The 27,046-nt window shown below is 36.6% G+C and overlaps 1 protein-coding gene across 8 annotated transcripts in view; it reads right to left on the reverse strand.

Moving 5' to 3' along the window:
• LOC136842868 (dual specificity calcium/calmodulin-dependent 3',5'-cyclic nucleotide phosphodiesterase 1A-like) overlaps nucleotides 1-27,046 on the reverse strand; it is a 554,681-nt gene that overhangs the window by 1,837 nt on the left and 525,798 nt on the right. For 3 of the 8 annotated variants that reach the window (XM_067110752.1, XM_067110753.1, XM_067110756.1), the window contains exons 6-15: nucleotides 26,383-26,481; nucleotides 10,266-10,409; nucleotides 6,893-7,001; nucleotides 6,395-6,511; nucleotides 5,537-5,677; nucleotides 3,493-3,662; nucleotides 1,841-2,002; nucleotides 1,235-1,440; nucleotides 590-712; nucleotides 148-270 (exon numbers count right to left, since the gene is read on the reverse strand). In XM_067110752.1, the coding sequence (XP_066966853.1) occupies nucleotides 148-270; nucleotides 590-712; nucleotides 1,235-1,440; nucleotides 1,841-2,002; nucleotides 3,493-3,662; nucleotides 5,537-5,677; nucleotides 6,395-6,511; nucleotides 6,893-7,001; nucleotides 10,266-10,409; nucleotides 26,383-26,481 (1,394 nt within the window). The remainder of the gene's footprint in view (nucleotides 1-147; nucleotides 271-589; nucleotides 713-1,234; nucleotides 1,441-1,840; nucleotides 2,003-3,492; nucleotides 3,663-5,536; nucleotides 5,678-6,394; nucleotides 6,512-6,892; nucleotides 7,002-10,265; nucleotides 10,410-26,382; nucleotides 26,482-27,046) is intronic. The other 5 variants (XM_067110757.1, XM_067110755.1, XM_067110754.1 and 2 more) reach the window with 2 other exon arrangements.

The following is a 27,046-nucleotide window of genomic DNA, read 5'->3' on the forward strand; positions in this document are numbered from 1 at the left end:
CTAAATGTAAATTAACAAGTCAGCTACCAGACATACAGTAAGTTAGCCAGTAAATTCTTTCCATAACCTAAGCTAACCACTAAACCTTCTCTAGGATAAAGTTAGTCAATAAAGCTGGCAAGACTGAACGCAATGACATTCAGTTACCCTTAGCGGCGCGTTCCTTCCAGCGAGTTTTGTTGGTGGCTAGGTGATCTTGCCAGGGACGTCGAACCTCTGTGCCTACGACACCACTAGGCCGAACTGGTCTCTTAATGGGGCCACCTGGTTCTGAAAACGGTAATTTCTCTTAGAAAACAAATATCAAAAATATCTACTATTTAAGGACGATATTCAACATGTACTGCAAGGGCACGTAGGCCTAGTGTTCCTATAAACAAACAGTAGGCCTATGTCTGAGAAATTTGTGCACCAAAGAGTGCACGAGAAGGGAAAATATAAAGAAGCGTTCGCAGAGGAAGAGGACCTTCATGGACTAAAAATGAAGAATAAATATCCAGGTAAACTGAGATTACATCTTTGACAACCCACTGACACCACAAAACATATGACGCGCGCCAATAAAACACTTGGTAAGAGAATCACTCACCATTCTGTTGCTTCTGAGGCTCTTCAGAGATGGGTGGAGTTGCAGGTATAGACAAGGCTGCTACTTTATCTAAGAGATCTCCGCAGACAGCCATACTGGGCTCGACGATGAAGTCGATGAAACCTGTAATAGCAAAGGTTTTATGAAAAGATGCCCCGTAAATTACAGAAAACGGTCCACAGAAGTGGGATTCTAATCATAACTTATTCCTCATCAATCATTAGAGTTATAACGGCGGAAAACGACATTAATGAACTGGGCAAATAAATATAGTAACATAAAAATAGCACTTTGCTTCTTCCTTCGCTCTTTCTAATGAACACCATATTCTTTGGAAGCTTGAATTTCAAGTCAATAGCCCCTGTGGTGGGCTAGTTCCATATGAATAGGGTTCATCTTCTGGATAATAATAATAATAATAATAATAATAATAATAATAAATAATAATAATCATAATGTAAATCAAAGCTCAACTTACAAAATAATGTAGAATGAATCTCTGTATTTATGAGTTAGGCTATAACTCTGAGTAGCCCTCTTACCTGGAAGGCTCTACACAAACAGAAGAAGAAGAAGAAGAAGAAGAAGAAGAAGAAGAAGAAGAAGAAGAAGAAGAAGAAGAAGAAATCTAAAATTTCAGCTCACCTATTTGACTCTCTGCCACGAGAGTGTTGTTTCTGTCACACAGGGGAGAGTAAGGGAGTCCCAGCTCCCTTTCCTTGTCTCCTTGCCTGAAGAACTCCTCCAGCAGCTGCGTCGTCCATCTCTCGTGGAGGGACCATTCCTTGCTCGGGTGGGAGATGTCACAACAGTGAAGGACTAGTGATAAAGCTTTGGATTTATCAAAACCACTGCAACAAAAGAAAAAAATAAATAAATAGAACTATGCGTTATGTTTTTAGGTTTTTAAGAGTTAGACCAATCTATGCTGGATATGAAATTAGTAAGGAATCAAACTGACAATAAAATAACGATAAAAATGTCGAGAGAAAACAACAAATGGCTTGGACAGCTTTTAATACCTAGACACAAGGACTGCATATGCTTGACAGTGCTGAGCCCAGCAATCATAAAAAGTTAGATCGGGACATCTTACGTTTTAATCAATTTTTGGCCCATATAAAATCATAGCTATGACAAAGCACATATATTAGTCTCTATCGACGAAACTCAAATGGGTAATGTACAATTTATATCACAGGGAAAACGCCAGCAACGTTGAATGATTACTGGCTATCCAAAACGACCCACCTTGTGTCAGGTATAGTAAGCATCGCTTTCAGTGCTTTGATTTGCTGGAAGTGAGAGGACATGTCTGTGGCCAGGACCATCTCTATGACGAGGCTTCGGAATTCTCGATATTCCTCTTTGGACAAGTTGATGAGGACGTTGCTCTCTTCTCCCCTCAGTAACCTGGAAGATTTATAGGCTAGTTAAGCGAGGTGGGTTTGTCTTTGAAGCCAATGAAGGCCTGTTTTCTTGTCTAGACCTACGCTCTTCTTTCGGATCACCTGTACAGTACATTACGCTGAGAAAATAACCAGATATTTACAAAAACAAATCCTTCTGAGGTGGTCGCATGGGCGTGATTCCACTGAACAAGAATGTGATAAAGCTGGAATGGAGGGGATAAATACACATAAAACTTTACTATGACTACTCTAGTACCATTCCAAACAGCTGGATGTAAGAAATAAAAAAAAGCACATCTACATGAAATGCTGAAAAAGAATATCTTCTGTAAAGCTGACTACCAAAGAGAAAGGTGCCATCCTTTGGTACCTATTAGTAAGAAGAAGAATGGCTCGCAGTAATGTTTGATTTTACAAAACATTAAACAGCGTGTTTATAAGCCTAAGGGCTTGAATGGTCATTGATACAAAGCCTTAGGGGCTATTAAAAAAATATTAACCAGCTGTTTATAAGCTTAAGGGCTTAAATGGTCGTTGATACAAAGCCTTAGGGGCTATCAAAAAATATTAACCAGCTATTTATAGGCCTCAGGGCTTAAATGGGCGCTGATACAAAGCCTTAGGGGCTGTCAAAAAATATTAACCAGCTGTTTATAGGCCTAAGGGCTTAAATGATCAGGGTATTAAAGCTTAGGGGACTAATAGAAAAAATTGATCAGCATCTTTATAGGCCTAAGGCCTTAAATGGTCATTGGTACAATGCCTTGGGGACTAATTAAAAAGAAACATTAACCAACAAGTTTATAAGCCTAAGGACTCGAATAGCCATCAGCAGTGAAGCCTCGGGGACTAATAAAAAAAAAAAATTAGCCAGCATGTTTATAGGCCTAAGGATTTATATGGTCATCGGTACAAACCCTTGGGACTAACTAAAGAAAAATCTTTAACAAGCACGCTTATAGGCCCAAGGGCCCAAATAGACATCGGAATTGAAGTCCCAGGGACTAATAAAAAAAAACATTAACCAGTATGTTTATAGGCTTAATGGCTCAAATAGTAACTGGCATTGAAGCCTAGGGGACTAATAAAAACAAATATTAACCAGCATGTTTATAGGCCTAAGGGCTTGAACGGTCACAGGTAATGAAGCCTTGAGGTCTAATAAAAAAAAAAACAGTATCTTTATAAGCCTAAGGGCTCAAATAGTCATCGGCACAAATCCTTGGGAATTAAAAAAAAAAAACATTAACCGGCATGTTTATAGGCCTAAGAGTTCAAACGATCATCGATACACAGCCTTGAGGACTAATAAAAAAAATTCAAAGAAAATCATCAAAAATCAGAAGCCCCAGGCCTACGCTCTCCTGAAAAATGAAGACAGTCACGCGAAGTAAAGCAGCAACTCACGTTCTTGTTGTTGTTGTTTCAGATTTAGCTGGCCTTGTGCCAGCACGGGCTCTTGCTCCTAGAGCAGCCCGCAGAGCAACTCACCTAAAGGCAGCGCAGATATGGTGGTTTTCGAGGACGGCCCGATCGTTGTAGAGCAGAGCCGTCTCTGACCCCGACATGACGTGGAAATTGTTGGTGGTTCCAGTGTGTTCGTAATCGTGGATGATGGCTGCCATCAGCGTGGCCAGGATCTCGATGTCGTTCAACCAGTTCTGTTGGCCGGGGAGGAAAAGTACAGTGGGTCAGAGGTCAGAGAGGTCACAGGTCTGGGGTCAAAAGTCAGTGGGTGGGGAATATTTAAGTAAGAGAGGTGGGCTGGTTCTTGCTGCCGTGAAATGGAGTACAAGCACATTATTGTGCAAGATGATTAGGAAGTTATGGATAGAATATTATATATATAAATATATATATATATATATATATATATATATATATATATATATATATATATATATATATATATATATATATATATATATATATATATATATATATATACATATATACACACACACATACACACAAGAATATTACACAACAAATATCGTTTCGTTTCACATCCAACTGACTACACCTTGGAAGTAATTTACACCTAAGAGGAATAACAACTGATAAGTGCTTCGTCCTCGGCAGGATTCGAACACATGGTTTGGTTTAGAGACATCGACAGGGCAGGGACTTAGACCTCTGAGCCATCAAGTAGGCAAATTCCTCTAACTTCTAGAGCAACCAACTGTCACTTGCGTATGCAAACAAGATAGCTACACCCAATATACTACTTATTTTAGGAAAGTAATGGCGGAGGTGCAAGCTAAAAAAAAAAAGAGAAAATCTGAAAAAATGAAAAAAGCAAATATATACCAGTCACTAATACGGTATTTATTTTAGCACAAATCTGTGTTTGACATTAAGCCCCAAATCGTTTTACTGCATGCTCTGACGCACATTCAGTGAATAGCTTAAAATATGTCCTCCTCCTCCTCCTCCTCTTCCTCCTCCGTCTCCAACTCCTCCTCCTCCTCCTTTACTGTCACGAGAGTGGTGAAGATAATAGGGTTGAATATCTACGAAATTTGATCAAATCGACTGTGCGGGATTGACGTCTGACCCAACAAGTAAACAGACAGACCAGGACACACACACAAACTCCTTTAATAACTATGGAATTACACAGGACCACATGACGGCAAGCTACACGAAATACTAAAAAAGAATATTTTCTGTGAGGCTGACTACTAAAGAGAAAGGTGCCACCCTTTAGCGGCTGTTTGTAACGTGAAGAATGGTGCGCAGTTGATGTCTGGTCTTACAAAACAGTGACCAGCGCGCTGAAACTGAGGACACTTCTTGAAATGACAGTTACTTACTCTCTTTACTCCCTGTTGAAAGAATTAGACCAAACACCAGAATAACTGAGGAAATGGAATAAAGTTTGCCATAAATCCAGTTTCTGATGGCATATACCTGAGGGAATGGAAGAAAGCTACCACAGGGACCACTTTGTGATGAAATCTTACTGAATGAATGGAAAAGAGGTCATAAGACCAGTTTGTGATAACATATACCTGAAGGAATGGAAAACCCTTTTGCCAGTGACCAGTTTGCGATAAAATATCAGTGAAGAAATGGAAAAAAAAGCTTATAAGACCAGACTGTGGTACCATAAAACCTAATAAATAGTGAAAAAATTTACTTGGCTACGACCAGTTTTTGATCATATGTAACTGAAGAAATGGAAAAATGCTTATTATAAGAACAGATTGTGAAAACAAATAATTGAAGGAATGGGAAAAAGATTATAAGACCAGGTCGTGAGAACAGCAGAAATGGAAAAAAGATTATAAGAACAGATTGTGAGAACAAATGATTGAAGGAATGGGAAAAAGATTATAAGACCAGGTCGTGAGAACAGCAGGAATGGAAAAAAGCTCATAAGAACAGATCGTGAGAACAGATAACTGAAGGAATGGATAAAATATTATAAGAACAGATCGTGAGAACAGATAATTGAAGGAATGGATAAAATATTATAAGAGCAGATCATGAGAACGTATAATTTTAGAAAAATTGGAAAAAGCTTACTCACCATAAGACCAGTTTGTGACAACATATAATGCATCGTTTGGAGAACGTCAGCTGCGTGGACATTATTGTGGTAGGGATTCTTGAATTTTTGATATCCGTTTTCTACTTGGGTCAAAAATGTTTCAAGGGTCGCCGGGGGCATCTGGAAAAACAATACTGGGGTAAGTATATGCAATATTACAGCACGACTTTGTAAATATCACAAACACAAGTCGGAAACTTATCGCATACATATCACAAACAAGTTGGAAACAAGTGAACAACAGGAAGCGGAGAACAAACTTTGGGTAAATGAGTTGTTGACTTGTATGCAACCTATATGTAATGTGTGTGCAATAGGGTTTTGTGATGAAAACAAATTAACGACTGTAAGTGGAGAACAAACTTTGGGCAAATGAGTCACTGACTTGTATGCAACCTGTAGGTAATGTGTGTGCAATAAGTTGCCAACGCGTGTTTGTGACTTGACTGTACTGCAGTGTGGATGCATCCTCAGACGGCCATAGGAACTTTATGGGACGAATGGTACCATTCACTTAAATGTACTTCCCTGTTGATGATCTGATTAAGAGGCATGCCCTAGGGTGAGTACATCTGACCCTCTCAGTTCCCCACATGACTTTCCCACGTTACATTGTAATAAAGAACAGATCCTGGAAAAATTTGGGGGATGACCCACCTCTTATATTTTGGAATCAAAAGATATATGGGTCAGACTGTAAACTAACCAGTAGCTTCCAGGCTCGACTCAATGTCTTAGTCGAAAAAGATGACCTTGAGACATTAAAGTGGCCCAGATTGTCACAAGGGCACGAGGTGCCTCTGACAGCACCCTGCTTCCAGCAACATCTGCACTAACCTTAAACTTATGTAGCAAGCCGTAGCGGTTAAGTAACTCGTATGAAAGACATCGGAGTGGGGTGTTGGTGCTTGCCTCGTGTAGACTCCACACATTGAAATCCCAGTCGTCCACTCTCTGTCGAAGAGAAGACACAAGCGATAAAGACAGATGACCTCTCTTAGAAGGTCAACAAATTCATTTCATACTCTTCTTGAAAGCCAGTGTTTACTTAGAAATAATTGCTCTGAGATTTCCGTCCAACATTGGCAAAATTCTGCAATGGCTGCAACAGTGCATACTGCAATTTCGTGGGCATCTCCTCGATTACAGACGGGAAAATAACACAACGTACCCAGCTTGAAGGGAAAAAATTTTTTTTTCTCTTCACTAACACCAATACAAATTTTGTCAGCTTCATTTAGGTAGGAGAGAAAATCTTATGGGGTTAAAAGAATGAGATGCCCGTATCTACTGTGCTTGTGCAACGCAACATCTGAGACTCAGAGTTCTACAAACCTTGAGTATCTTGGTGACTTCTGGAGGCAGATGGAGGAAGGTGGCAGAAGAGAGCCTTCTGTAGATTCTTTCCACGAAGATGCCCGCACGAATGGCGTTGGCAACTGACCTGAAAATGTTAAAAAGTATTAAAGAAGACTCACATACAATGGTTTCATGAAAATCCCTTAATATTACATATTTCTCGCGTTCGGTCAGGTGATGGTGACCTACCTCCGTAACGCGGACCAATGCAAAGACAAAGTCACAGCGAGAGAGAGAGAGAGAGAGAGAGAGAGAGAGAGAGAGAGAGAGAGAGAGAGAGAGAGAGAGAGAGAGAGAGAGACATGCATTTCTAAAGAAAAACTAAAATCATATGACATCTTCAGCATTCAGCTGAGACTTCCATGACGTCAAGTAAATAATTTTTTTTGGTCAAATCTCGTTGCGTCAGAGAATTTTTTTTATCCTTCTGTACGTTTTAGATAAACTCAGAACTTTAATAGCGCAAAGCCTTATAAAAAAGAATGTGGCTTAAGTCTTTTTATAGCCTCTAATCATTGCATCAACACTGAGGGAAGATTTAACCTCACATAGGCACGATTTTCATAGCTTGATTTTTCATCCGACTTCCCTGACACAGGTCAGTTAAACTGACGCCATTTGCAAATCACAAGAAGGGAATAAACTTTCTCGAATGGTTTATAAACGTAAAAACATTATTGCAACATTAAAACATTATTGCAAGACGATGTCGTGAATAACGTTACCCGGGCAGCGTCATTTGATGACAAACCCATCCGACCTCACAGGCTTACATAGAAGCTCCCGGCTGCAAATTCCTGAGATGTATGCTAGTATTGCACCAGCCTCGATTTTTTTTGCCATGCCTCTAAGTTAGGTTACGTTAGATTAATGCCAGATAAAGAATTTGGGTGTGGGAAACATAATGAGATTATTTTCAAGAATATTCTATGGTTAGTTGTTAAAAGATCCCGCTTTTTTTCAGGGAAAGGTCTCAGTACCCGGTTACGTCTGGGGAAAATGCCTCCCGGTTCCTACTGCCTATTCGCTCCTTGGGTCCTCTAGACTCATAAAAGTGAGTCAAAACCTTTCATCAGAGGTCCACGGCATCAAGGCTCATTCATCATCGTCATTTTTGTTTCTCGTCCTACAGAAATTGAGTTAGATTTTTAAAACAATTGTTCGTGGTCTTCTTTTAACCCGGGCTTTTGAAAAGGGTATAAATATGGTCGCCAGGTCACAGGGATCCCCTTCCTTGTGATTTTTTCAAATTTTGAAATCATACCTATGATTTCAAGGTTGAAATTCTGCCTGAACGTAGGAGCAGTCATACAGTTTTCCAATTAGTGGTTAAGGGCACTGTTACTTTAACTTAAGGGTGCATTTTCACAGTGACCCAAAAGCCACTGTCTACTGCAGTGGTTCTTAACCAGCAGTGCTCGCACCCTTAGGGGATGCAAAGCCGGTTCCTAAGGGGTGCGAGGATGCCAATGAATAATTAAGGCAAAGTTTATTTTTATATACGCATGTTATGTTTTTCTGCAAAAAATAAAAATAAAATAAAATAATAATAATAATAATAATAATAATAATAATAATGCTTATTATTATTATTATTATTATTATTATTATTATTATTATTATTATTATTATTATTTTAGTTTTTTTTTCAGCAATTCAGGGAGTGCGAGAACTGACTGCTGATTTGAAAGGGGTGCATACTCTAAAAAAGGTTAAGAACCACTGATCTACTGGGAGATCTATTTCAACTTTCAGAATTTTCTTTTTAGCTTTATCAATCTTTGTTGCAAGCTATGTGTAAGGTATCCTGAAAATTCCGTTGCAAGTTATATTTATGAATCATTTCTGGGTAGCTTAATATTCTTTGTAGCCAGCTATGACTCAGGACCAGGGCTGGAAAATATGAAAAAAAAAAAAAAATTATTCTATCGAAACAGTAATTTCATTAATGTTGATTAACTCAGTTACTGTTTTGTGTTAAAAATTCCAGAAATTTATTACAGCCATTTATATAATACGATTTCTTACTGTTTCCGAATAAATTAGCATCATTACAAATGATTTATACGCATGAATTTTCGAATCTTTCTCTGAAAATATTTGTGCATTTTTCTGGGACACTTATTTATCCCAGAAGTAAACAATTTACTTTTTAGTTTTCTGTAAAAGAAAACTACTGTGCCGGCTTTGTCGGTCCGTCCGCACTTTTTTCTGTCCGCCTCAGATCTTAAAAACTACTGAGGCTAGAGGACTGCAAACTGGTATGTTGATCATCCATCCTCCAATCATCAAACATACCAAACTGCAGCCCTCTAGCCTCAGTAGTTTTTATTTTATTTACGGTTAAAGTTAGCCATAATCGTGCTTCTAGCAACGATATAGGCTAGGCCACCACCGGGCCGTGGTTAAAGTTTCATTGGTCACGGCTCACACAGCATTATACCGAGACCAACGAAAGACAGATCTATTTTCGGTGGCGTTGATTATACGCTGTACAGAAAACTCGATTGTGCCGAAGACACTCCGGCACATTTTTTATTTTTTTTTTTTTTACATTTCGGCAATTTTCTTGCTCGGTATCTTTTTTTTTAGAAAAAATATTTCACGAAAGATTGCTTTGAAAAAATATCGCTGTATATATGAACATATTTTTTATTTTTTAGAGGCGTGGCCACAGTTTGTCTATTTCCCTCAAGTTTCTAAACGAATTTTTTTCAATGTTGGTTCTGAAATCTGAGACTATTTTGCTTTATTTCTTACAATAAATATAACAGAAGATTTATCTTCTACCATTCTCAGGAGTGTTTCAGAACATATTTAGTTCCTGACTCCTGAAACAATGGAATCGACGCTAAATATTATCTATAATTCATCACTAATAATCTTATAACGCCCAAGGTATTTCTGGTATCACTCACTACTTCAACATTTTCGTTATTTGATGACTAGGCTGACAGTGAAATAATAAAGATAACAAACACTCTTTTGTGCTGTAGACGTCTGTACAGAGCTACTGAAACTGTAGAGATTGAAGATATGATAAGGTTTGAATTTTCAATAACAATTATCAGAAATCAAAAACTAACCATGAACACTTTGGGTTATTTTAACAGACTGACAGTAAAATAATAGACAACAACACCCTTTAGTGCTATAGAGGTCTATAAAGCTACTATATTTATATCTATATCTTTATCATATCTGTTGAAGATATGATAAAGTTTGAATTTTCAATAATACTTGTCATAAATCTCAAACTAAACACGAATAATTTACCACCTAAAACGGAGGAGATTCTTGCAGCTGACAAAGAAAACGGGAAGAGGAAGTAGTGGAGGGGGATACTCACCTAAACTTGGGCTTCTCGTCCGTCCTCCTCCGGGCGGTGGAGAGCTGTCTGGTGAAGGTTGAGGCCAGCCATTCGCGCACCTCTTGAGGAACGGCGTCGGGCTCGACTTCGGAGAGCTCGTCGTCTTCCTCTCCCACCTGCCGCCTGTTTGAGGGGGGGAGGGGGAAGTCAGGAGAGCTATGAAACAGCGAGGTCTGTTCAAAGACAAGCTTAAGAGATAAAAATTGTAAACAATTTTACCGACTACAATCACATTATCAAAAGGCAAAAGATACACTTACCTGTTTTTCTTTCCCTCTCTGGGCATTCAGTTGGCGAAATCTTAAAACAACCATAGTATCAAATCATTCATTCATACATACATACCTACTATCGCATACACATATATATTTCCACCATACATCTTTTCCCTATGGTGTGGCTTAACAACGGGTTCTTCACAATCCTTTTTTCTGACGAGTCTGCCCTTTTCCAGTCTCTTCGCAATCCACCACAGTCAAATAACTCTCAGGTGCTTTAGTGCATATCTTGGATAACCCGGAACTCCTTTTCTACAAGTACTACTTTGGTCACTGCTCCACTGAGCTCGAGAACCTCCCCATTCTCTCAAAAGAACTCTGAGTAAATCATAATTACTCGTCATAATTACTTCTACGGTTATCAAAGGCTATTTTAATATATATATATATATATATATATATATATATATATATATATATATATATGTGTGTATTTATATATTATATATATATATATATATATATATATATATATATATATATATATATACATTTTATGTATATATATTTAATCTGTATATATATGTGTGTTCTTTCAACAAGAAGGAATAACTCCCAGATAGGCTGCGCATATTTTGCAATATTTATAGATCGGCTTTGCAACCAACCACGACACTCAAAGTAATAAACCATCTTTTTTTTATCTCTAACCAAAGCATTCGAAAACCAATTTCTTTTTTTTATGTGGCTATCAATTACAAGACACAGGGTATGTGGTCACGTACAATAGCGTTTCAATACTGAACTACTGGATGGACGCGATTGAAATGAAAAGCCGCATATTGCTTGTGATAGGAGGGCCTGCTATGCACGGCTGACTTTGAATAGAAGAAACCTCTTTTACCAAAATGGGAGGGATCCTTCTCTCTCTCTCTCTCTCTCTCTCTCTTTTCGTATGAAGCCTTTCGCATCGCTTAGGAAATCGGCGGTTCGAACCGGATCTGTTGCAATACGTAGAATTTTCTACCTCACGGGAATAGCGATTCGGTCCAGCCACGTAAAGAGAGAGAGAGAGAGAGAGAGAGAGAGAGAGAGAGAGAGAGAGAGAGAGAGAGAGAGAGAGAGAGAGAGAGAGGTCTTTCAACAAAAAAAGACAGTATTTCAGCTCTCTGTACCCTTAAGCTTTTCATAGCTCAGATGATGAATTAATTCTCAGTTATCATAACATATAGGTAATTTCAGGGCGTACCTATAGTCACGCAGACTTTTTGTAATTAGGTAACTGAGTGACTGCATTTGAGATTTTATCTAAGTGACTTTCTTTTTTCAACATCTAATTCGTTCATTTCAACTGATAAAACCTGTAATTTTTACTAAACGTTTCACTTTGACAGACTCGGTCAAACAAGGAAATTGACTTAGATTCTGTCTGCTTCCAACATCATTGAAGGGTTGCTAACCCTAGACGTGTTTTATCATCTAGAGGAAAATGAATTGACAGAGAGTGAAGAACACGCTCTATAATACCTCAACGAGGACTGTATACCTTGCAATGTATGATAGTGAGGTACACCTCCCCCCCCCCCGCCCCAACATCCCCTCAACCCCATCAAAAGGCAAGGATATCACGGATATAATCCACCAGTCAATTGTGGATTTCTCCAAACAGAAGAAAATCCACAAAAATGGTTGATCAGCGATCATATATCTCATAGTTCAATATTCCGTAATCTCTCAAGATCACAATATAGGGCATCAGTAACCCCAGGTGTTGACAGATCATACGCACATGATTTCAAAAGATAACATACAAAATAATACATAGAAAAAGCAGGTGTTTACAGATTCCAAAAACCCACCATCAAAATGTCCTACGGAAGTGGGAACAGGTATCTCACCCACTAGGAAAAAAAAAAAAGCGTTCAAAATACAACATTAAAATAAATAAATCGTTCATCTCAAAGGTTCATTTTGGGGCATTTCTCTTCGAGTCTGTACTAAAGCAAGAACCCAGGTTAAAAAGGCGTTACTCTTCTCAAAGTGTATTTTGCAATCTTGTGACGTGAGTTGGCGGTTTTAGAAAATTCTTATATTCATCAATAAAATTTTTTTTAATGAAATTAGGGTGCATAGCTCTTCATCTCCGCGACCCAACGATGAATGAAGTCATTTTTGAAAACTACCCAGAGATATGGTGACGATAATTTGGTCCGGTGCTGACATGACCCTTTACGTAAAAACGTGTATATATATATATATATATATATATATATAATATATATATATATATATATATATATATATATATATATATATATATATATATATATATATATATATATATGTATCTATATGTCTGTCTATGCACATTATACATATATATATTATACAACACATACATATATATACAGTATATATATCTATACATATACTGACATATACATACACACACACACATCCAAACACACAATCTTACATTATACATGCATACATACATACTGTAGATATACATAAATACATAGTAAATTTAAACATGATGAATCAAACAAGAAACATAATAATAATAATAATAATAATAATAATAATAATAATAATAATAACAATAACGAAGAAAGAATCCCTCAAGCACGCACACACACAAACCAGACGCCAAAAATTAAAACTCCCCGGGACAAGGCCATAGCCAGAGATAAGCGCACCAAACTTACGCGGCGTCTCCCAACTCTGTCCTGCGCCTTTTATCCTCCGACGGGACAGGGTCCTCCATCTCCAAAATCCTCACTTTGATGCCTTTCCGTATACGGCTCACAGGTTTTATTCTTCCCCTTTTCTACGCTTCTCCTTTTTTTTTGTCACTCTCCCCTCAATAACTTTGGTATTTTTCTTTTTCTATTTTCTGTGTTCCTTTTTCTTCTTTTTCACTCTCCTCTCACTATCTTTTATTTTTTTTTTCTATTCTGTCTGCAACGGCTGCGTCACGCGAATGACTGTCACAATCCCGTCAATAGGATACGTTGCTATTTTGTTTCATCGAGATTTCTTTGTTTATGTTGTCACTGGGTGGTATTCTACAGAGAGTATATGCTGGTAAGTTTGTGTCAACATTTATATCTGCATATAAATATATATATATATATATATATATATATATATATATATATATATATGTATATATATATATATAAATATATATATGTATATATATAAATATATATATACATATATATATATAAATATATATATATATATATATATATAATATATATATATACATATATATATATATATATATATATATATATATATATATATATATATATATATATATATATATATATATATATATATATATATATATATATCTCAGTTACTCAGCAAATATTTTAGGGACGAACTTGCTAGCGCCATGCCATTCATACCCTAGCTTCGACCCACCAGCAAGAATCGACTAACCACCAATTACTAGATCCGATGTCCAAGTCTACAAAATCCCATAACCACGGAGAGAGAGAGAGAGAGAGAGAGAGAGAGAGAGAGAGAGAGAGAGAGAGAGAGAGAGAGAGAGAGAGAGAGAGCAGAATCACTCGCACAGTGACGTGTAAGTTTTTTTTTTTATTTCCAAAGAAGAATATCATCGCCCTCAAATTACAGATGCTAATCTACGAACAAAGTAACAGGGTCGCAACGAGCTTTTGTTCATTGAGGTTTGTGCCTCTTTCATCGCCTGCATACACTGAGAGAGAGAGAGAGAGAGAGAGAGAGAGAGAGAGAGAGAGAGAGAGAGAGAGAGAGAGAGAGAGAGATATATATATATATATATATATATATATATATATATATATATATATATATATATATATATATATATATATATATATATATATATATATATATATATATATATATATATAAATTTCTCATTTTGACCCTCTGGCATTTCGAAGACAAGCAATCGAAAGATAGTTTTTGAAGGAGTCTCTCTCTCTCTCTCCTGATACAGATTCAATTTCCACCCCTCCTGTGCTTTCCAGATCATATGATGCTGCCGAATTTACAAAAAAAAAAAAAAAATGTTTAAATATTCGGTCATCTGCACCCATGTCCACATGAACAGAGTCTCGCAGGAATTGCTACACCGAGTATTAATGCTCGTGGTATGGGCACAAGCAACTCGGTCGTCTTAGCGGGATCTAATGGCCGTTGTTGTCTCTCTTCCAAACCACTGACCATCACTCAGAGGTCTTCGAAACGCACAGAACAAGATCTATGCCAGTGTAGCCTCTACCAAGCCATATTGAGAATTCTCTTCTACCAACCTAGTGTGCCCTTAGAACACAGCCCTGTGGAACTCCAGACACGACAAGCATAGTGCATTTAAAAGGATGAAGGTTACTGATGATAACCAGTGCTAAAACCGATTTGATTCTGTCCAGACTTATTCACTGTCACCATAGCCTTGAATCTAAGCAGTTACCAGGTGTAAAAGGACTGTTTACTATGTCATGACTAGAGGAGGACCAGCTTTTCAGCATCTTCGACAGAAATGATTGAAAAGTAAAGTTTTTATTACAAGCTGAACCATTATCTCCCACTCGAACAGGCATACTACTAAATTTTTCACCTTTCTGGAAAAATTATCTAAAAAAAAAAAAAAAAAAAAAAAAAAAAAAAAGCCTGAATTTTGAGTAGCGGGAAAGATTATGTGAAAACCAAATCAGAATTGTCACCCAAAATGTCTATGGTGGCCAGAATGTCCTTAAAATTCCTAGGATGAATATGAAATGCAGAAATAAGTGGCACTCAGTGCCAAGTATTAGGAGCATGAGTGCCAACTGACAAGTCAGTCAACAAACATCAGCAAATCCACTTATTCTCTTTTCTATCCACTACCTCCTTTCTTTATCCATCCCCCTCGCTGTTTCCTTATCCATCCAAGCCTCAATTTCTTATCCTGCTACTCTGAGCTCTCATCAGCCTTTCTCTCTGGCCTCTCTCGTTATTCCACACAAGAAATAATTGAAAAAAACCACGGGAAAAACACACGCTTGTCCGAGGCAAGCTTTTGACCAAATTGGCCTTGGTCACCTGAACACATCCTCACCAAAGTTTCCGTGTCTTCATAAAACCTCTGTCGGCGCTACGTACACCACATTGCTAAGAATATGAACAAGCCATCTTGATGGGCTGGAGACAACCAGATGATTGACACAACTTCAAAGCAGACCTGATTAAATGTGCTACTTATAAAGCGGCCGACGATGTCATCACTTTGACAGAAACGTCTGTCTATCAGAACTACAGATGCACTCTGGAAAGCTGCAAGATCTCCCCTCTACCCAAGTCCCCCACTTTTAAATTAGCTGTAGACACTTACAAGACCGACAAAAACCTTGTCAGTCACACCCGGGCCAAGCTAAAGTCTTAGTATTTAGCAAGCACCACCGCAGCAAAAGCTGCATTAGGGTCTTGAAACTAAGTCGAGAATATAGTCACTCTTAAAGGGATGGTGCTGACTTCCGATACACTTGCATAATATCTGTTACAACTTTGCAACAATACATTTCGTGGCGTTCGTATTCAAAATTCCTATGGTGACAAATAGGAAGCCTTTTAATTGAGTAGGGAAACTCTGGCAGTAAATATCAAGGCTCACTGACCTTGGAAGAAAGGTGGAAAGTGTTACACACAAACAAAAAAAGAAAGTTTAGAGTCTACAAACCTCCGCCATGGCTAACTGGTATGTAAGATGCTGATGTAGGCCAGTGGTGTTTTTTTGACATTTTAAGAGTGTAGGTCGCAATCGTCGTTGGGTGTGTGTGTGTGTGTGTGTGTGTGTGTGTGTGTGTGTGTGTGTGTGTGTGTGAGAGAGAGAGAGAGAGAGAGAGAGAGAGAGAGAGAGAGAGAGAGAGAGAGAGAGAGAGAGAGAGACTAAACGGTCCTTTCTCCCTAAAAGTTATATTCTCATCTCCAAAAATGAACTAACTTGTTGCCAGTCACAAAGCCCACTTTTGGGTAAATATTCTGTACAAATCCACAAGTAACTCTTTGTGTAATCATGTCACTAACAGACAAAGAAACTAAGAGACAAAGAAACAAACAAACTGTGCTAAACTTGTCAGCTCCCTGCTGGAGGTGAAAATCAACTTATCCTTACACTTTCGAACTTGAAGAAGAGGCTTTGTCACATGGTCTACATCAGGATACAAAAACTTTTTTTTTTTACATTACTTTTAACTGGTGGTGGTGGGGATTGCAGTTTCACCAACTTACGTTCCATCGTCGCTATGAAAAAAAAACTGCAACGTAGAAGGCACGATATTTCAGTTCTCAAAATAAAGAACATGAGAAAGCACAATGAACACAAAACAACAAACTTCAAGATATCATTAATATGAATGTATTAATACACCATTATATATATATATATATATATATATATATATATATATATATATATATATATATATATATATATATATATATTCAATTCAATCACAGACACTAATACACTGTTTTCCAGTCTTCCAGAACAAACTGTACACCCCGCGAATGGTCAGTATACCGATTCCCCCAACACACTACGAAAACACTCTCTACTGGAGAGTCAGTCAGTTAAACCCATGTGGGTAATGTTTGCAAATCTCTCTCTCTCTCTCTCTCCCTCTCTCTTTCTCTCTCTCTCTCTGTATGTGTGGCAGTCTCTGGTAACTCCTTTATCTGTAATTCCCAGGAGCAGATATACCTCACGTTTCAGAGGTTCCTCGTCGCTCATGTTTTGATACGCGCAGCTCGTTTTGCTGTTCATAGAGATTTCAATTAATGTAAATCTGTAGGACGAAACCTAATTTTTTTTTCTGCAGTGTCACCTCCCTCCCATTTTCTCTCCTGCTCCTTCTCTCTGCCGTCCCTTTCTTCTTCTTCCCCCACTGACTGCGCTGAACAGCTAGCTAGCTAGCTAACCTACCTCTGGTGACGGGAACAGTGTGATAGTTCTCCTGGCAAAAATTCTACAGCTATGAATTATTATTATTATTATTATTATTATTATTATTATTATTATTATTCAGAAGATGAACCCTATTCATATAGAACAAGCCCACCAAAGGGGCCACTGCCTTGAAATTCAAGCCGGGAACTGTGCGATAGTTCTCCTGGCAAAAATTCTACAGCTAGGACTTATTATTATTATTATTATATTATTATTATTATTATTATTCAGAAGATGTACTCTATTCATATGGAACAAGCCCACCAAAGGGGCCACTACCTTGAAATTCAAGCCGGGAACTGTGCGATAGTTCTCCTGGCAAAAATTCTACAGCTAGGACTATTATTATTATTGTCATTATTATTATTATTATTATTCAGAAAATGAACCCTATTCATATAGAACAAGCCCACCAAAGGGGCCACTGCCTTGAAATTCAAGCCGGGAACTGTGCGATAGTTCTCCTGGCAAAAATTATTATTCTTATTATTAAATTATTATTCAGATGTACTCTATTCATATGGAACAAGCCCACCAAAGGGGCCACTGCCTTGAAATTCAAGCCGGGAACTGTGATAGTTCTGGCAAAAATTATTATTATTATCATTATTATTAAATTATTATTCAGATGTACTCTATTCATATGGAACAAGCCCACCAAAGGGGCCACTGCCTTAAAATTCAAAAAGCTTCTAAAGAATATGATGGTGTTCATTAGAAAGAGTAACAGAAGGTAAGTTTTCCAGCAAAATGGGAATGATTATGAAAACTATTATCACTATTTGGGCAATTTTGTGGTAACTATTACTATCTGTGCAAAATTTATTTTTTTTTGTCTCGATACAGAAGCATACCCTCAGGGCATTTAATCGAGTATTTCCGGAGAAATAATAATTTTTTTCTTCTAATCATCACCAATTCTACCGTTATACTCCTCTGTGGGATGATTCACTCTCACGGACCAAACCAATTTGTCTTCCTTTGGTGTGCTGTTGAAAAAATGTCTGGGTACGAAAAACATCTTAGTTTGAAGGCTGTCTTGGTAAGCCACGCATTTCTAGTAATGAGTTTGCTTTTATACACACACACACACACACACACACACACACACATATATATATATATATATATATATATATATATATATATATATATATATATATATATTTACATACACACATAAAACTGAATGTGCTCCATACCTACAGACCTATGCTTTTGTAACCCACACCCCTACATAGTATACACACACACACACACACACACACATATATATATATATATATATATATATATATATATATATATATATATAAATACATGCATACATGTACGGGGTGTGGTTTACATAAGTTTAGGCCTGCGGCTATGGGAATACACTCAGTTACGGCCAATCCTTAAGGACGCGGAGTTTCAGTCTTCGCAAAGGGTTCAAGAAGGATATCACCTCCTATACCCCGTCGCTTCCTTTGTAATAAAACAGGCCTTATTCGTCTAACGTCTGAGGCTTGACAGGAGAACCGAGCAGACTGCTGTGTGATGCTTCGCGATTTATATTGAAAGAGGCTGAATTATGGCGTCCATATTTTACCGATTAAAGCTCTACCCACTCCGGTCATCAGATATTTACGTCTGACCTTCCGGAGGGAGGTATTACCTCGTTCGCCTTCGGCCTCGTCAGATTTCTGGTCGGGGAGAAAAAGGACCTATCCACTCGCACGGCTGGAAAATAAAATAGAAGTTTCTGTTTTCAGGATTTTGGTCTTATCAATCTTCTGTTTTCTGGATCTTGATCTCATCAACTTTCTGTTTTCCGGATTTTGATCTTACCACTTTTGCTTTCCGGATCTTGATCTTATTAATTTTCTGTTTTCCGGATCTTGATCTTATTCATTTTCTGTTTTCCGGATCTTGATCTTATGAATTTCCTGTTGTCTGGATCTTTATCTTATCAATTTTCTGTTTTCCAGATCTTGATCTCATTAATTTTCTGTTTTCCGGATCTTGATCTTATCACTTTTCTGTTTTCCAGATCTTGATCTTATTAATTTTCTGTTTTCCGGATCTTTATCTTATCAATTATCTGTTTTCCGGATTTTGATCTTATCAATTTTGTTTTCCTGATCCTGATCTCATTAATTTTCTACTTGCCGGATCTTGATCTCATTAGTTTTCTGTTTTCAGGATTTTGATCTTATTATCTTGAACTGTTATTAGTCACATATGATTATCAAGATGGGTTTACTCTGTTCACAGGATTTAAAATTTTTTTTTTTTTGAATAGTCATGGTACCCCAAGGAAGATTACTGATTCACGAGTGGCTTCTTAAACTTCTTTGTCAGCATATTCCGAGGAATGTATTTTAAGAATACGTTGAAATATATATATATATATATATATATATATATATATATATATATATATATATATATATATATATAAATATAAATATATATAAATAAATATATGTATATAAATATATAAATAAATATAAATATATATATATATAATATATATATATATATACATATACATATATACATATATATATATATACACACATCACGGTGGCTGATAAACAGAGAGAGCAGCGAGGCGAGTTAGCATTTTGCAATATGCCGTGAACACGTCGCGTAGTAGATCCTGTAATTATCAAAACGTGAGGAGGACGATTTTCTTCATGAATACGACTTCGATAGAAATGTTACACTTATCCTAAAAAACGATTAATAGACACACTTGAAAATCCTACCCTTTTTTATACAGAAAATCCTCTTCTGAGGAATTACCATCCTCATCTCGGCACCCTGAAGAAAAAACGCAACCACCGAATGGTAGATAGAGTTGAGAACTCATAAAACAAGATAGTTACCCTCTTCATCCTGGCACTCAGAGGGGAGGAAACACTTGCATGATTCTCATGTTCCTGTGTGTTCCTCTATACATATATATATATGTTACTATAACTATGTACATAAGCGTGTATATGTTTCTATGTACATAACAAGCTAACACAGACATGTGTAGCATATATGTTTTTTGTATATGCAGAGAGAGAGAGAGAGAGAGAGAGAGAGAGAGAGAGAGAGAGAGAGAGAGAGAGAGAGAGAGAGAGAGAGAGTTTCTATTATTAGGCAAAAATATTCTTGAAACTGCTTCTATTACATTACGTAGCTATATATATATATATATATATATATATATATATATATATATATATATATATATATATATATATATATATATATATATATATATATATATATATATATATATATATATAGAGAGAGAGAGAGAGAGAGAGAGAGAGAGAGAGAGAGAGAGAGAGAGAGAGAGATTCTTCTAATAACCGTTTTTAACATCAGAAAATTATATTCTTGAAACAGCTGCTTCTGATGCGTTACGTAGCTTCATCAAGAGAGAGAGAGAGAGAGAGAGAGAGAGAGAGAGAGAGAGAGAGAGAGAGAGAGAGAGAAAGTATTTCCTAGAGGCGAAGCGAATCATGATCAATTATTCAGAGACAAAATGACGGTTACCAGGCCAACAAAAGGGAAGAGACATCTCGCTGCCATGTTGCTCTCTTTCACGCAATGAATGGTTCCTGGTATATTTGCAAAGCACAAGCCCCCACCCCCTCCCCCCTCCACAAAAAAAGGATATTCCGAAGTGGTAGGGGAGGGGAGGGGGTGGGGGGGGGGGCGTTTAGATTCTAATCACCCGAAGGTGGCTGGTCGTTCTGACAAATGCTTGAGGTGTCCCTGTTCAGTGCGCAAATGTTTTTAAAGGCGAGCGCATGTATTCAGATCCAGGTAAAGGAAGGCGCCTTATCTTTGATGTGATGGACACACACACACACATACACACACACACACACAGAAGCAGTACTTGGGCGACGAATGCTAGTAGTAAATGCACTGACTTGATAATTTTTCGAGAAACATTCGCAAGTCTTCCGATATGAAATTCCGGTTCTATTTCATTCTTAAACGAAATTGTATTTGCGTACTTTTATATGTCGTCTGCTTAATAATATATATTTTTTTCTAGTGAGGATTCATGTTAGTGATTTCATGCCCACTATTAGAACTCTTTTAATCATACTTTTGATCGTTCTACACAGATTCCTCATGCGGTGCACTGTAAGCATTTCTGAAGGTTCTTTGCAGCGTCCCTTCGGCCCCTGGCTGCGACCCATTTTCATTCCTTTTACTGTACCTCCGTTTATACTCTCTCCCATTCATTTTCCACCCTCTCCTTACAATTGTCACATAGTGCAACTGGGAGGTTTTTCTCCTGTTACACTTTTCAAACCTTTCTACTCTCAATTTCCCATTCTGAATGACCCCATGGGTCCCAGTGCTTGGCCTAAATTTTATATTCCAGTCCAGTCCAATTCACAAGCGATAAAACGGACACTTCTCGTATAAAACTATTGAGTCAAAGACTGACAAAAAAAAAAAAAAAAAAAAAGGAACAAAGGATAGTTTTCAGAGGAAAATGACATCAAGTGACTTTGAAAAAACATCACTGAAACACTGATAAAAACGAAGCTATTGTTGTTAAGAAGGAAAATGTTTTAATACACTCAGTCACAGTACTGCAAAAAGTCTCCTCTCACTAAACCAGTCGTTTCCTGACTCCACTGCCAAAAAAAAAAGGGAAGAATCTTCTGAACCATCCGAGAGAAATAAACCAAATCCATGAATATAAAAGTTACTTCATATGGTTCAACAGACTCTGGATATGTGCAAAAATCCGTTTCTCATTTCAGTAGCAAAAAACCGTTATCGCAACTCTTCAAAGGCAATAAATGCCATTTATTAATACACGTCAACATGTCATCATGTTCCCCTTAACATTAGATATTATATAATTCCGTAGGTCGTCTGGTTATTGATCAAAATACATCTGAAATTTCCTCTCACCTGTAATTCATACTGCCTTTTCAACGGCCTGATAGGTTAAGATAAAATCACTGAAAAGTAATTATAACAGAAATGCTTGATATGTAAAGAGACGTTATACACTGTTTTTGTAAATGGATGGCTGGCTATTTAGAAGCACACGTTACTCTAGTTTCTTCATGATGAAATTCTAAGTCACTTTTAGTTTTCTGTGAGAGAAAACTATTGTGCCGGCTTTGTCTGTCCATCCGCATTTTTTTCTGACAGCAATTTTCCTGTCCGCCCTCGCATCCTAAAAACTACTAAGGCTAGAGGGCTGCAAATTGGTATGTTGATCATCCACCCTCCAATCATCAAACATACCAAATTGCAGCCCTCTAGCCTCAGTAGTTTTGATTTTATTTAAGGTTAAAGTTAGCTATATTCGTGCTTCTGGCCGTGGTTAAAGTTTCATGGGCCGCGGCTCATACCGCATTATACCGAGACCACCGAAAGATAGATCTATTTTCGGTGGCCTTGGTTGTACGCTGTACAGGAAACTCGATTGAGCCGAAGAAACTTCGGAGCATTTTTTACTTGTTCACAGTCATCCAGACTTATCAAAATGTAAATACGAAAATAAGTGATTAACACTTGAATAATTTACTTAGAAATACTACCTATAGATCAAGATTTTTACAGCGTCTTTTTGCATAAGCATCATTTATAATTCCTTTCCAAATGAATATTAAATGAATAGTGAATAATTTGCATAAAACATGAAAGAAGAAAATGACACTGATGTTCATATATATATATATATATATATATATATATATATATATATATATATATATATATATATATATATATATATATATATATATATATATTTATATAAATAATTATATATTTATATATGTACATATGTAAATATATATATAGGCTATATATATATATATATATATATATATATATATATATATATATATATATATATTACATACTATATATATACATACATACATACATACATATATATACATATAATATACATACACATATATACAAATACATACACAAAATATCTCTAAAACTATATTAACCAGTTTTATGTGTCGTGTTACATCCTTATACAGCGAGAAGTAAGAGGAAAGCTAGTCTACTTTATCGATCTAAGTATTTAACACACTACAGACACACTACTCTACATACTGAAGCAGTTCACACAAACACACACACACACACACACAGGGCTTTTGTGAAAGAGTAGTATATAAAGACAGAGTCATGCAATGCAAGATTACGGTTACGGAGAAAAACTTCTCCACGTGACGGGGGAACACAAGGCCTGGGCTGGTTGCCAGAGGAATATATATTAAAACGATGTATTAGAAGATATTATGATTTAGGGGGTCAGGTTGTGACGTGCCGTGACGTGACGTGACGTGTTACAGAGAGAAAGGGGGCAAGTTTTCGTTAGAGGTTCCACGGGGTCAAAGTCCCTGTTTGTGACTCTATAATATGATTCTATGTTAGGATTGTAATATGATTCTATGCTATGACTCGGCGATATGACTCTGCAAGATCCTTGCGACTTCTTAAATATTCTGATATATATATATATATATATATATATATATATATATATATATATATATATATATATATATAATGATTAAAAAATACAATAATATAATTGATAAATTGTATATTTTAAGACATAAAAATATACAAGAAAGGGGATAAAAACGAGGGAGCTTTCGACCGTTTGCAAACGGTCCTCTTCAGTTGGCTGAAGAGGACCGTTGCAAACGGTCGAAAGCTCCTCGTTTTTATCCCCTTTCTTGTATATTTTTATGTCTTAAAATATACAATTTATCAATTATATTATTGTGGCTTTTTAATCATTATTTTCGATCACAATATAGTGATGCTCCATAGTTATATATATATATATATATATATATATATATATATATATATATATATATATATATATATATATATATATATATATATATATATATATATATATATTAGGTTTCAGTACATCTAATAAGAGGAAATACATATTTTTCTTTTTATTTCCACTTTTTTTTATTTCTTCAAGTCTTAACGGTTTTTATTAGGCGGATTCAATATACATATTTTATATTTATGTAATTCACGAGAGATTTTTTTCGTACTTTTTCAAATCTTGATATATTTTATGAATAATATAAATAAATAATATACTGTATGTATATGTATGCATATATATATATATATATATATATATATATATATATATATATATATATATATATATATATATATATATATATATATATATATATATTCTTTATTTGTAATCACACTCACCAGTAGAGTGGTCAATTTCTCAATTCAATTTTTTTTTTATAAATTATGATATTTTAACATCATGAAATTTTCACATCAATTTACAAAAACTGTTTGCTGGGTAATTATAATAATCATAATAATAATAATAATTATAATAATAATAATTATCAAGCTGGGATTAAGTGACTACACTTCTGTAATTTAAAAAATAATTAAAAGTTTATGGTAAACAAAATTCATGTGATAAACTTTCGACGCTGTGTAATAAACTTTCTTTCGACGCTATGTGATAAACTTTCGACGCCTTATGATAAACTTACGAAGTCGTGTGATAAACTTTCGACGTCTTTTAATAAACTTTCAACGCGTGTGATGATCTTTCGATACCACGTGATAAACTTTCAACGTTACGAGATAAAGTTTCGACTACATGTGATAAACTTTCGACGCCAAGTGATAAACTTGCAACTCCTTATAAAAAACTCTCTGCGTCGTGTGACAAACTTTCGACGCCGTGTGATAAACTTTCAACGCCACCTGGTCTACTTTCGACGTCTTGGCAAACTTGCAACGACTTATCAAAAACTCTCTGCGTCGCGTTATAAACTTTCGACGCCACGTGATAAACATTCAACGCCACGTGGTCAACTTTCGACGTCTTGACAAACTTGCAACGCCTTATCAAAAACTCTCTGCGTCGTGTGATAAACTTTCGACGCCACGTGATGAACTTTCGACTACATGTGATAAACTTTCAATGCCATGTGATAAACTTTAGACATCGTGTGATTAACTTTTGACGTCATGTAATACATGTTCGACACCTTTAAATAAACTTTCGACGCCACGTGATAAACTTTCGAAAACTTTTCATGTCTTATAATAAACTGTCAACGCCAAATGATAAACTTTCTTTCGACTCCATGTGATGAACTTTCTTTCAATGCCGTGTGATAAACTTTCTCTCGGCACCACGTGAAAAATGTTCTTTCGACGCTGTGTGATAAACTTTCTCTCAACGCCCCGTGATAAACTCTCTCTCGACGCCACGTGATAAACTTTCTCTCAACGCCACGTGATAATCTTTCTCTCAACGCCCCGTGATAAACTTTCAACGCCACGTCATAAACTTTCTCTCAACGTCCCGTGATAAACTTTCTCTCAACGCCACGTCATAAACTTTCTTCCGACGCCATGTGATAAACTTCATCTCAACGCCACACGATAAACTTTCTTCCGACGCCGTGTGATAAACCTTCGACGTCATCCGGGAACAGCTGCGCACAAAGATGCGCAAAAACACGCCCCGGTAAGGAGAACAAGTACTGCATGAAAGTTTGCCCTGACACCAATAGAAACATGTTAATAATAATAATAATAATAAATATCTGACAGTGTGGGGGAGATTAAAGAATGTGTAGATCATGTTGATATATAAAAAATTGTATAGATCATGTTTGATATATAAAAAACAGACATAAATAAATAAGTAAATAAATAGGTAGATTCATGATGGAACCATTAATAGATTATCATTATGAATTAAAGAGTAAAGATTTAAAACAATAATAATAATAATAATCATAATAATAATAATAATCATAATAATAATAATAATAATAATGATGATGGGAGAGCGAAACTGGCAAACGATCGTAACCTGGAAGACTTGTCCCGAGCAGAGGCCTTTTTGAATTTCCTGGTGGAGGAGGGCTCAAGGCTGATGGTGATAGCCCGGTCCTGCGGCTCCTCACACCTGCTGGGGAAGACAGGAAGCCAAGGCAGTGAAAGTAAGGAGAAGCTGAAGGTCATGGTGAAAGGAGTGGGAGGGAGGGGGGGGGGGTGGAGTGGGAGGGGGGGGGGCGGGAATTTTAGGCACAAAAATAAAAATAAAACGGGAGAATCATTTTTAATTAGGATCTATGAGAATACTCAGTGAGGTGCAGTGGAGAGAGAGAGAGAGAGAGAGAGAGAGAGAGAGAGAGAGAGAGAGAGAGAGAGAGAGAGAGAGAGAACTGAAATATAAGTGAATTTTGTTTTTGATGAACAGAAAACAAAATAGAACTCTTAATTAGGAAGTATATTGATGGAGAGAGAGAGAGAGAGAGAGAGAGAGAGAGAGGGGGGGTGACTGAAATATAAGTGAATTTTGTTTTGATGAACAGAAAAACAAAATAGAACTCTTCCTTAGAAAGTATACTGAGAGAGAGAGAGAGAGAGAGAGAGAGAGAGAGAGAGAGAGAGAGAGAGAGAGAGAGAGAGAGAGAGAGAAAAGCACAGATGACTGCAACACAAACAAATATTTTAGGAGAATATAACACAAC

This window comes from Macrobrachium rosenbergii, chromosome 10, assembly GCF_040412425.1.
Source record: "Macrobrachium rosenbergii isolate ZJJX-2024 chromosome 10, ASM4041242v1, whole genome shotgun sequence".
NCBI classification, from domain to species: Eukaryota; Metazoa; Arthropoda; class Malacostraca; order Decapoda; family Palaemonidae; genus Macrobrachium; species Macrobrachium rosenbergii.